Raw genomic sequence first — 13,209 nt, 5'->3', positions numbered from 1 at the left:
ATGTTATAGCTAAGGTATATTTAAGTTCACACGGCAAACAGGTGGACAATCAGACATAGTTTGATGCTACTCTGGTTTGCAGATTTAATGAATGTAACCGAAGAAGTTACAATTCATAGGCCCAACGTTTCGACACTCCTGTCTAGTGCCTTTATCAGGGGTGATCTAAACGCTGCAACAAAAGGTCCTTTTATATGATCACTAATTAGCGGCCTTTTTTTCTGGTTATCTTGCAAGAATTTTGTCGCCTGTTGTTGGTAATACTGATTACACTGTCAAAAATTCCTGCACATTTGCGGATTTCATAAGAGATAAAACTCTTAACGCTTGTGAAGAATTAGTATCTTTCGATGTTGTTTCGCTCTTCACTAAAATCGCAGTTGATCTTGCCGTTAAGGTTGCCGAGGAGAGACTCAGAGAAGATGCTTCCCAGGGACAAAGAACTTTGCCTGTGGAGGATATTATTCATCTACCGTCTTTTTGCCTCAAAACCACGCAATTTACATATAACGGCACCTACTATCAACAAGTTTTTGGTACAGCGATGGGTTCGCCCGTCTCTGCTGTCATTGCTAACATGGCAATGGAAGACGTGGAACAAAGGGCCTTAGCTACTTCACCGGGTGCCCAGTGTGTAATTCACATAGCACACGTTCGCGAGGCTGGCTGAGAATTATTACTCGAATTTCCTACAGTAAACAACCATCTTCGACTGTAATTTCGTGACGTTTGCTAAAAAAGAAAAGCGATCCGCCAATCTTTTATCTGGGTTTTTTACCTTCGTTATAGTGGAGAAGTTATAAAAAAATTGTATTTAATAATCACCTATGGCTATTAAGACCGGTTATCTTGGAAAGAAGAAATTTATGCTAATGATTATTGAGACGTACCATTGTTTCCTGACATCACGCAGCAGATTACTATTCGGGTTAAATGTTTCTACTGATAAATTCAGAATAAATGTGATAAATCGACTTTTTCTCGGAAGATAAGTAAATTTGAAACGAAAAAAGTCAAACATTATACATCTCAGATGGAGAGTAGTCAAGTTATTATTTCTTTTTCAATTGTTTCCAGATGCCACCTGTTATGTATACCAAGTCTTTGTGAGTATAAATGGGGTTCGTCTGAGAATGAGACGGAAAAAAACTCTTTTTTCCTCTGTAAAAAGTTTTGGCCTCGGCATTTTAGGTTGACGAAAAAGATTAAGAAGGCTTTTTCTGAAATGAAAGGTATTTTTGATAAGTGGCAAACGAGCGAACGCTGTAGTACCTTAAATTTTGAATCTAGTAAAACTTCACAAGTCTAACGCGACATTTATGCAAATTTTTTCCTATAATCCAACTATATTGGGTCATTAAGTTTTAGTGAATTTTAAACTAGTCATTAAAGATTTCTGCGTCAATAACTTTCGTTCAAGGACTCGTAAAATACTCTTTCATACTTTAGCAATGTTCTAGGATAAAATCAATTTCTCTGAGATGGTTAAGAGCGGTAAAAATCTACCTACGTTCGATGAAAAAACATCAAACTACAATGGAACTTAACGTAAGAGTGTAATACGTACATGTTATGGAGAGAAGAGAGTTGGAATGTAGGATTTTTTTAACTGACGTGATTCGTAGTTGTCGAGGTTGTTTGCGTTTTCCATCTTGTATCCAACTTTCTGAGTAGGGTACGCTTAAAAATCTACGTTAAAACACCATTCTATTTCACCAAAATGAGTTCCAGTTATGGGTGTATGGTGAGCGTGGCTGTTTACCTTACTTGGTTTATTTATTACTTCTCTCTGTATCAGCGAAGACAATGAAATTTGTGTATGAAATAAGATTGCACTCATAAATGAATCGAACTATGGAAAATGATTGGCAGGCAGTTTCAAAATTTATGTGGCGTTTTGGTCTATAATATTGAAGACGGGCCATCAAAACTTTCTCTGTCATCTATTAGCATACCTGAAGACAAAGAAAAACGATTTGATTACAACATATGCGAAGCGTTGAACGACATTCGTGCACTATCTGAAATTACTATATGATAGACGTTATGCTACAATGTCATTCATTTATTGTTCAAATGTTTGAGTTATTAATCTGGGTAGGAAAGGATATTGAATAACAGAAAGTGAACAAAAAATCGAGCACTGCCCGACCCATTATGTTTGTTGAGGACAATGTGGATTCAAGACCTTTCGTCCGTCAGTTCGTGAACATGTTTTTGTCGAATACTCTTATTTTTTGCGTTAATTTTGTGTTGCTATTTGTATTACTATTTACCATAATTCAGTCCATCCTCGCCGTGGCCAGAGGCCCCTAATGGTGTTTTCCTTATGCCTTATCAGCTCTTCCCAGCTGAATTCTCTCTCCCCCATCTCTTTTTCAATTTCCAAGTATAAGATTAATAGCAGATTTTATCTCGACGAAGTCCTTTACGCACAGCTTTTTTCAATTTATCAGTGACAAATTTCCCGCGAAATTTTCTAACGACAATTTACTCATGACACGTGACCCACGAAAATTGGTCACTCCTTTTCCTGTAAAACTTGAACTAAAAATTGAAAACATGGGGAAATAATGAGACCATTATTTTCTCTTGATGAAAGCAATTTATTTAAGGGACTATTTGTTGCACTGTTATTACCCTATTGTAACCCTATTTGTTAACCTTTGCTACTCTACTAGTAGCAGTATGCAAGACGCTTGCCATATATAAACTTCGTAATGGGCCTAGCCCAACAAAGAGTCTCTCTGGCTCAATGGAAGAGCATAGGAGCGCGAAATCCGAAAGTTTGAGGTTCGATTTCTCATGGGAACTCGGAATTTTTTCTTTGTCCCACGCTCGTGACAAAACGAAAAAAAAAAAACATCTTTCTCTATTTCTTTAGCGAGCTCAAAACCTTACCATCTTTCCTATTCTACTCGTTACCCTGTGGGTGTGTTCTAAATAACTTAGCTCAAAAGGTTTAGGCATAAGGTGTTTTATGGAGGAGAAACTCAACTTCCTCTTTTATTAAAGGGGGAAAGTTTCTCAAGAAACTGTGGTGCTGTGTAGGTGGTAGATTATAACAGGGTAATTTAGCTTTATCAACTGAGTAGATATCTTAAATTGGCTACCGTAAAGAGTTTTGCAACTGACCGTAGTTTAGAGCGTTAGCCCTTCGTCAGAGCAAATAACGAAGTACTTACGCTCGAAACGTCAGCCTTAAACTCTCTATGGTGGCCAATTTACCTTATCAACTCAGTTGATAATGCTAAATTACCTAATTACCTCCCTTACTTTCCGCTAAACATCATTTAATTAGTACCGGATATGAAAATCATTATGCAGTCCATGGAAAACAATATAAAGATATAAAAGGAATTTCTATCGAGAATGAGGAAACAAAGCTCTTGCAATACGCAGATGACACTACTGCAGTGCTCTCGGATATGGAATCGGCCAAAACTTTATTAGAATTGTTGGATGTTTTTAAGGACGTTTCTGGTCTTAAAATTAACTGCACAAAAACTGAGGGTATGTGGATCGGAGCATCCAAAGAAAACAAAACAAAACCGTTTGGAATTAAATGGCCAACCGAACCAATAAAAGCTCTTGGACTTTATTTTACCTATGACCTAAAACTGCTCAAAGAAAAGAATTTCATCGAAAGACTGGATAGTATTAAAAAACTGATCAACATTTGGTCTTCAAGAGGTCTTTCAATCTCTGGTAAAGTGACAATAATAAAATCATTTCCAATTCCAAAATTTGTTTATGTATGCTCACTTCTGTCTACACCCAACGAGATGGTGAAACAATTGAATCAATTGCTTTCAAATTCTTGTGGAAAGGAACAGATAAAGTAACGCGTCTGTCAACAATAAATGATTACGGGGAAGGTGGATTAAAAATGATTGATTTAGAGAGCATGGTTAAAGCTCTGAGATTGGCATGGCTTAAACGAATATTTAACGCAAATGATGGAACATGGAAGCGGTACTTACAACACTAATTGAAAACATTTGGAGGACTGTTCTTTTTTAATTGTAACTATGATGTTAACGATTATACAATCACTTCCCAGTTTTATCGAGAGCTTCTTCTATGGTGGTCACAATTTCGTGAAACTTTCGCTACAGACTTGAATTGAACAAATATTATTTGGAATAATAAGGAAATTAGAATAGATAAAAAGCCTATCTATTGCAATAAATATTTTGACTCCGGAATCACTCACATCCACGATCTCCGGCTCGATTTGAATATTAATGATTCCTTCAGTTACGTTTCAAATAAAATTAGAAAAATTAGCTTTCTACAATGGGCAGGTCTTCGACACTCAATACCTGATTTTTTGAAAGATGATCGTGAGTATATCTATACACTAACGCCTTCTTCGCTTCAAATAAATAACAACATTTTTGATGTGAAGAAAAAGAAATCGAAAGATTATTATTCCTTTCTTGTTATGAAGAAATCACAGCCTCCTAATATTGTTCATAAATGGAGAAGCGACTTTAATATCTCAGATGATCTATTGAGGGAATATTTCATTTTACCTCACTCTGTTGCACTTGAATCCTATGTTAAGACTTTTCAGTATAAAATCCTTAACAATATACTCTACACAAACACGAAATTGTGTAAAATTGGCTTTAGAGCTGATGACTTATGCACTTTCTGCGAAGCTGAGCGAGAAACGCTATATCACCTGCTTTATCATTGCACTTATGCGAGACAGTTCTGGAATGATTTTGAATTGTACTGGTTCCGCTTGTCAAATCAGGTAGTTCACCTGACTTTGGAAAATGTTTTATTTGGAATGCTTTCAACACAATGCCCTTCACATACACTACTCAATTACTTTATTATTATCGGAAAACTGTTTTTGTGGGACTGCAGAAGAAAACAAATACACCCTAAAATACAAGGTTATCAGAACAAGATAGCTATCAAATATGAAATTGAAAGAAAAATAAATAAGAAAAACTTCTTTGAAAAGAAATGGATATTCAAATGAAAAGGAATGGTTAATAATTTTAAAAATCTTGAGCCGATTTGCCCTCTATCCTGTTTTCTCTCTCTCTTTTTTTTTTTTTTACGTTATGTTGCTTGGTTTAATTAGTTTAATTAGTTTAATTTGTTTAATTTCTTAAGCTGAAAATAGGGTAACTGCGTAAGATTGTTAGACATATCGAATTGTTATCATTTTTAACCTATTTTATGAATGTAAAATAGTAACTGTGTAAATGAAAGGTCAGAATAAAATTGTTTAAAAAAAATTTAAAAAAAAACAAAAGGAAATTAAAAAAAAAAAACTGTCAATTGAAGAACTAGATCTTATTCCAAGTGTGATCGAGTTTCATAGTCCTGTTGCCGCCACAGGAAACGTTCTCTCTCCGCAAGTCTTTACTCTCGCTTTCGGGTTCGCCAGAGGGTATTGAGAAGAGGACCTTAGTGTCCCTTTAGAGGTGCAATAATTAAGTAAGTCGCATATGTAGCCGGGCACTGCTCCATTGATAGCTTTGTAGATCAGTGAAAGAATTTTATAAACTATACAGTGACGAACAGGAAGCCAGTGGATCTCCTTTAGGATAGGGGTCATGTGATCAAATTTCCTAGTACGTGCAACAATTCGAGCTGCACTATTTTAAACGGATTGCAATCTTGAAAGCAGACGCTGAGGTAGACCATATAGCAGTGAGTTGCAGCTATCTAATATTGAAGTAATAAATGCGCGAACAACAATTTTCTTCTTCAATGTACGTTCTAATTTTAACGACTACTCAAACATACCAACCATACACTGCAACGCACGTTTTTTCGTACCCATTATCGCCATAACCCCATTTGAACAAGTCCTCACTGTACCAGATTTGGAATTCTTGGTTCGTCTCCACCGTCAGGGGGGTAGACAAATTATCAAAACGTAGTTGTGGCGATTCGGTTGTGGCCCAAGGCAGGCTGTAAAACTTGCAGTCCCGATAATCTGATAGGAAATTACTCTTTGGGAGAAGAAGATTACGGTTTTTGTCAGTTATCAACGTGGCCATTTGGTTGGGAATGAGACGGTTCCAAAAGCATCCCCATTTGGAGTGAAAACTTGACTTTTGTGCATCACAGGTGACGTAACCAGATCTGTACGTTAATTTGAATGTAATGACGTTATCGGCTTTGGAAGTTCTAAAGAAACCATACGAATCATCTCTTGCTCCAAAGCAAACTGTAGATGGCGTCATCTGTATCCATCTTACTGTTGGGAAAAGAACTAGCACATATATGATGAATTGATTTTGAACAAAAGAATGTGAGTTGGGTAAAAAGAATACACGGCTAGACAGCCAGCCGCTTAGTCAGACAGATGGATAGGAAAACAGGAGGGACAAAAGAGGATTCAGACATCTGGAGGAGCAGACGGAAGAGTGGTTGGCTCAATAGGACTGACAGTTGGATTCATCGATAGATAACTTAGAGGGTCAGGTAGAGTTTTTCATAAAAGTATTTCACCAAATGAAAAATGCTTTTTTACCCACCGTTTCTTTCCTCGCAATTGGTGCCCTTGTATCCAGGCGGGCAAAGGCATCTGTAACATTTGTCTGTAAATCCTGTTTGACAAGTGCCATTATGTTGGCATGGAGTCTGTCCACAAGTGTTCTAATGTGAAAACGAGGTTTAAAAGCAGATATATGCCAATCGAAGTGGTAAGTTGTAATGGTACTATAAAATGAAAACTGAAACGTCACATGAGATCAGATCAACTGACCAACCAGCCAGGCAACAAATCAACCATACAAACCAATTGGAAACAAACATTGCGCAGCCAGCCAAACAACATGTCAGCGAATGAACTTAACATCGAACATTTACGAGCTAAATAACCCAAGGTTGAGCCAACTTTATATACTTATCTACCAAATGACAAGTAATGTTATTCAAAAATCACCAAACCCAGGATAAACGAAAAGCACAGATAAGAATGATGAATATTTACAGATAAGAATGTACTCACCATTGTTCCTTTATATATGTAGTTTGTCCAAGACTTGAGATCCTGAGGATGTACGTTGTGTGTGGAATTATTTAGTTCGCATTTTGTGATCACTGAAGATCCGCTGGTCACTAATTCGTTATAACTGACGCAGTTGGGTTCCATGTAGCATAGAGCTGAGCAGAAGTCTTGCACAGGGGATTCTACGGTTCGTATCAAGTGGTTTATGAACCGTTTGCCAGGGAAAGCAAGAGAAGATGTAAATTCCATCTTGCGACAGAAATCTTTTGGAAATTGAATCGGATTTGATTAGTACCATTTACGGTTTAGTCTAGACAGGTAAAGAACCAGTTTCGTTTTTGAGGGACTGAGCAAAGCCAATGGAGTAATAAAACTTACGAGTTGTATAACAACATTCCAACATTGATTTTTATTATAAGAAGCCAGTCTGAGTTAAAATATCTGAAATTTTTTTGTTTTGGCTGCGAGGGCTTTTTGATATCCTTGAGTTATTAATCTCACTAGTTAGTTCAATTCATGTGGATGAGACATAAATTCCACACTCTCCCTAAACTTTAAACTTTTTCTTAACTACTCGTAGAGAGAGAGACTCCCTCAGGGTGATTAGCGTAAAAAGAATAGGAAGAGGAGAAGACCGATGAAGAGTCTTGTTGCCTTTCGATAGCGGGCAGTTTTGTCACCCACTAGTTTCTCCGGTCCTTGCATTGTAACAGAAATAACCGAGTCCGTTTTAATTTTAATCATACAGTAGGAAGACCTGCATTTTTTTTATGCGTGGGCTGCGATTGGCAACTTAGAATTTGGGTTGTTTTAACAACACTAAACAGAAAAAAATGTGTTGTCATTATTAAACAAAAATCAACACGTCGGCCTTAGGCTGATCGTTCATGTGACATAAAAATTTTTCCAACAATTATCTCAGAATTTTGATAAATAAGTTTAGGCTGGATGGTTTCAAGTCTAGTTAGCTATATAACCTTTATATCTATGGGAAAAACTGAAAATAACGAATATGAAATTGAATGTGCGTCTGACTTAGTTGAACTGTAATTATTTTATGTCAGCTCGGAGGAAATGAGAGTATAACTCACCTTCTTCACCCACAACTTTGATTATCAATAAAGACAACAGGGCGACCAAGAAGTAAAATTTTCTGGAAGAAGCCATGGTAAAGACTAAATTGAGCGGCTGCGTAGGATAATCGCTGATGACTTCTGAAAATATTTTTATCCCTATTTACTTCTTTTGTATGCAAAGAGTTCTAATCACACATTAAGGAGATGTGGATTTTCTTTGCGACTTTGTGCTTTGCAGGGCTGCGATAGGCTCAGAATTTAGCTTAGGCGGCACTCGATCTGATTAGAGTAAATAAAACTCATTGAAAATGTGTCAATTAATATAAGCTCGATCGATTGAACAGCATGCGAAATATTCCGCTACTGAGATAATTGTGAACGGAGTTATTATTGCGCCTCTAGGTTTCAAACATTTTTGACCACATGATGATCGACTAAAGGAACAGGTGTAAAGGTTATTCCCAGAGGATCAAAATGTTATTTTTTTTACCCTTCCTTTGCCGTTACTGAAGCCGGTGGACATGGAATAAAGGATGTGGCTTGAAGTAATTAATGAGGTGTCTGAAAAAGGAGCAGGTTTAAAGCTTATTCTCCGCACGTCAAGTTTAAATCGAGAAAAAAGTTCCATGCTTTTGTTGATGCCCTGTTACTAAGATGAGAACGTCATTTTATTCGTGGACACAGAATTCCTATTCATATACTTTATTTCCAAATTCTGATTACTTTATCAACCTCAGTAGTTCGAGATTATCAATTGCCTTTGCAGATGAAAAGAAAATTAGAAGCAACGTCAATTACTTCACCGTTAGTTCATTTCTCTAAACTTATGAAAAAAATTTATCTTTCACAAACAAAGATCTGGTCTTTCATTTGAACTATTATTTCGGCGTCTATTTTAGAGAATCAATAGCAGTCTTTATTCATAAAGAGTGTTACTTGAAGTAAATAAATGTTTTCTTTTTGTTGGCTGTTAAGCCTCCTTGACTCTGTTCAAAGCTTTTTACGCGTGAATGAAACGTTTTGGCTCACTTTTGATGGCTTGGAATGTAGGTCCTGCAGCACAGCAGCTTAACTTTGTTGTAACCGCTGGCTAAAGAAGAGAAGATCAATAGTTCCCTTAAAATGTCAAGTGTAAACGAGCGCCAGGTAACTTGAATCGTGAAGACATCTAAACTCAGCCATAATTGTGTTAATCAAATACGAACTTTTTGATTTGTTCAAACCTTTCACTCTGATTGCGCGCCTCTTAAAATGCTATGAGTCGGAAACCCATTATTATCATTAATTATTTTGGGTTATAGATGCACGTAGATCTTCCTCAGCTCAAAGATTATGGAAGATTAAGTCAGTGGAGGCGAGAGTGATATGCTTATCAGTCACATATTTACGCGTGGTTCTTCTCGCAAAGATGTCTGAACGGCTACATAGACTCGTTCATAGACGTACCTTAAAAAAATAAAACAAAACTAAGGGAAACAAACAAAAGCCGAAGACGTCGCTGCCAAATTTGTAAAGGTCAGCGCTGGAAATTTACATTTAAAAGAAATATTCTACGGTTCTAGATGCCATGCCATGATATTTTTCGTAAATCGTCTAGTAACACTTGTCAAATGTTTTAATCGTGCCAAAGCGGATCAACCTTGGGACTTCACCATTTCACATTATTGGATGGTCACCAAACTTAAAATAATGGAGGTAATGATTATGATGAGAAATAAAATTTGTAAATTTCGTGATACGCGTCTATCTAGATAGCGATTCATGAGTCCTCTTTTCACGTGGAGTTATATTCCTCAAAGTCAGTCTGTACCACAGTGGCGCAGATCACAAGTACATAGTGGCTGAACAAGTTTTGTAGATATGGTAGGATTGATAGTTTATACTTTAATCTGATCGGTAGCAACAGCCTATACTTTTGTGTGTAAAGCAGACCTTCCTGTCAACTTCCCCATCTTCCATTGCGGGATTAGCACCACTTAACCCTTTAACCCCAAAGATCTGATCGTTAATTCTCCCTTCAAGGTGCTTCACATTTCCTTATGAATTAGCTTAGAGGGTTTAATGTTAAATCAGGGAAACAACTTTTTCCTGATAATTTTGGGTATTCTTATTACCTATTTCCTAGATAATGAATGGATTTTGTTGGGAGAAGTAACAGGTTAATCGCCTCTAGGAGTCAAAGGGTTAACCATCCTGGGTTGACTTTATCACATTTATAACTATCCCCGCAGGTTGTTGGAGTTCTAGTTCCTACAGCTGTCACGAAACGGTACCATCCCTCGGAGAGTTGTGTGTCACGGAACACTGGACCATTTAGCGGTGTATCGTCCGTGGTATTTCTTTTGTCATCACTCTGTTTCATAACACGGATCGGCTATTTTTACAACACAACCATCGTGGTAGAAATACTTCATAATTACATAACCAAATAGAATGTTCTTGTTTTCCATGCTATGTCATCAGAAGGTTTTAGTATCAATGTCACTGCCTGCAGTGATTAAGAATTCTAGAAATTATTTACATTCTCTATGAACATTACACCTAAAACGATTTAAAAATCCTTGTAAATGAGGATGCTAATTAAAGCATGACTGAACATCATAAACAATTTGCATATAATCACGGACTGCCGTGATCCATCGTGGAGGTCTTTTAGACAGAATAACAACTACATGTAGAGAGGGCGTGGGTATTAAAAGCTGCTTTAGTTTCCGCTAACGACCTGAGTAAACATCAAGAGTTCTAAACGTTTAGCAATAAGCAAAGTACAATGCTCAAAGTTGTGCTTAAAACTTACTAAGTGAGGCTCTTCCATTGGAATAGAGATGATATTAAGATCATTTGGAAGCTCACTAATGCCCAGAGTTGTTGACATTTCATGGAAATGTGAAACTATTTAAGTCGCTGTTATACATCAATGTACATGTGCCAATAAATTTATTTGTGAATCCTTTCACTTTGCAGAATGACTTGCTTATGGCATTCAGTCTGTACCACAGTAGCGCATATCACAAGCAGGTACCTTTTGTAGTTTGTAAATAAAGTTTGTAGTTTGTAAATAAAGTTTTATGTCCCTTGATTTCTTGCAACAATCTCCAGGTCTGGTAAAGCAGACCTTGGAGGAAACCTCACCATCTGCCAATGTGGGGTGACCACCTTTCAGCCAGCCTGAGGAAGCCGCACCACATCTAAAATCCGGTACGCACTGGGTTGGCATTTTTGTTCCTGCATCTCCCACGAAACGATACCATTCCCCGAATATTATGGTTGAGGATTCGTCGTCACATTTATCTTCGTTTTCGGGTGTGATGTAAGTGCTCTTTCTGTCCGCATCGCTCAGGTTTCTGTAATTATAGCACGGATCGGCTAAAAAGTTGAATTTCGGTTAATGCGATGTTTTATATATTTCGTTATAAGAGAGCTTAAGGAAAGAAGCTATCATATAAACTGCAGTGGTTTAAAACGATTTCCCGCCGGGAAATTCTTGCTAAACACGCGTATAGTATTATGATAATTTTTTACATGTGTTTAATATCAAAATCAGCTGTGTCAGGTAAATCCAGGGTCGTATGTCGAGATTTTGTCGAATTATGGCTGCCAAAAAAAAAACAGAAGAAAAATTCGTATTTCTAACAGACAATGTCACTCAGGGAAGTAAAACAAAATACGAAAAGAAAAACCTCGTGGCTGAGAACGAAAATCAACAACTGGAAGATTCGCCACAGGCCGATTTCGGCCGTGAACATGAAAATATTTCTTTGGTTGGTAAGGAAAAAGTCAATGACTAAGAATTTTGTGAAAAGAAAGCTACGCCCATTGTCTGTTTCTGTAATGGTTGAACGCTTTTTTTCATCTTGAGCTTTATCGCCGACGCGCTATACGACTTTTTTTTTGCGGATTGTGAAACCTATAATTTCATTTTTTAAAAAGTCGACTTTTCTTCCCAGTAAAGGCCTATTGTGTTTACGTGATAAACAAAAAAATAGGTGATCGTTTGCAGATATGGAACTTCTCTTCTCGTGTTTATCTCGGTACGAAGAGATTATAACAGTTTATATTCTCTTGCTCGATACCTTACTCGTTCGCTGCTCTCGCTCACGAGATAACAAGTTGAACATTCGAAGAGAAATTCTATATCAAAGCACACCCAAGTATATATTCTCTATTTACTGAATGAGTACAAAATAGCCGAGTTTGTCATACAACCTCAATACAAAATCCCTTAAAAGTTACCATATTCGACGAATTTCAATGCGTGACTGTGGCGCGATCACTCAGTGATCACTTTTCATACAGCCCTGCAATCATCGACTGCTGACCACAAAAAAGGTTGTTGATGAATGTAAAGCCACCAAACTTGTTAATAAGTTCTCCCGTAAAAATTTCCCAGGGCTAGAATTATTTGACTGTGAAAAAGATTTCTGTGTCGTAGTGGAATTGTAGTGATGTAAATAGTTTTTCTTCGAACTGAGCAGATATGCCTGGAAAACTGTGTCGGAGCCGATTACTGCTGAAGCAATAGAGAACCTTTTTTTCCATGTTTACCTGCTCCCGTCTAAACACGAAAGGAGGTTGGTTAAAGTTATGCGAACCCGATACGCAGTCAAGGGTTTGCATAACTTTCAAGAAATTTCCTGGCCTCGAGTGTTAAGGCAAAGATCAAGTATTTGTTTAGGAAAAACAACGCAAATGTCATCACGATCACTGAGCGTAATTTTCAACAGGTTTCTTTGACAAATTATTATTATGAAACATCAAATTCGGTTTAAAGTAGCTTTTAAACGTTGTTTAAGAAGATTTCCTGTAAGTTCTCAAATAATCCAGTGTGTATCTAGGGAAACTCTACTGTGTGCTAGTAAAGGATCGCTAATGAAAAACTAATAAGAAAAGAATGTCTTTGACAAGGAAATATTGCCAGCCTCAAGAAGCCTTCCATTACATAATCTATACGCAAAGCTCTAAACATATAACATACACTGTTATGTTTGTATCAATCAAAAGTGTCCCACTTACGGTGTATGCAACTTCCTGAAGATAAGTAGAGGCTGAGTAAATTTGTACGGGCAGGGAAAACTGAATTTTTTTCCCTTTTTGCCTTAAGAACTATTGCACTTGTTCGAGGCTTTGACTGTTAGTTATTTAATT

General features: G+C 37.0%; 2 protein-coding genes across 4 annotated transcripts in view; both read right to left on the bottom strand.

Annotated features, from left to right (window-relative positions):
* Positions 1-5,765: 5,765 nt before the first annotated feature.
* On the bottom strand, positions 5,766-6,218 carry LOC149052836 (uncharacterized). Its single transcript, XM_089205890.1, has one exon. It carries the CDS (start codon positions 6,216-6,218, stop codon positions 5,766-5,768), a length of 453 nt encoding a protein of 150 aa, XP_089062016.1.
* A 4,829-nt stretch (positions 6,219-11,047) lies between these two features.
* Positions 11,048-13,209, bottom strand: part of LOC149052834 (uromodulin-like) — a 35,155-nt gene continuing 32,993 nt past the window's right edge. For all 3 annotated transcript variants that reach the window (XM_089205771.1, XM_089205773.1, XM_089205774.1), the window contains one exon: positions 11,048-11,430. In XM_089205771.1, the coding sequence (XP_089061897.1) occupies positions 11,048-11,430 (383 nt within the window). The remainder of the gene's footprint in view (positions 11,431-13,209) is intronic.

The sequence above is a fragment of the Pocillopora damicornis genome, chromosome 1, assembly GCF_964200805.1.
Source record: "Pocillopora damicornis chromosome 1, jaPocDami1.2, whole genome shotgun sequence".
NCBI classification, from domain to species: domain Eukaryota; kingdom Metazoa; phylum Cnidaria; class Anthozoa; order Scleractinia; family Pocilloporidae; genus Pocillopora; species Pocillopora damicornis.
The sequence above is the reverse complement of the archived record's forward strand: the minus strand, read 5'-3'. Positions and strand labels throughout refer to the sequence as shown.

Coding starts and splice junctions, on each gene's coding strand:
- LOC149052836 (XM_089205890.1), bottom strand. CDS start 6,218: ATGACGCCATCTACAGTTTGCTTTGGAGCAAGAGATGATTCGTATGGT.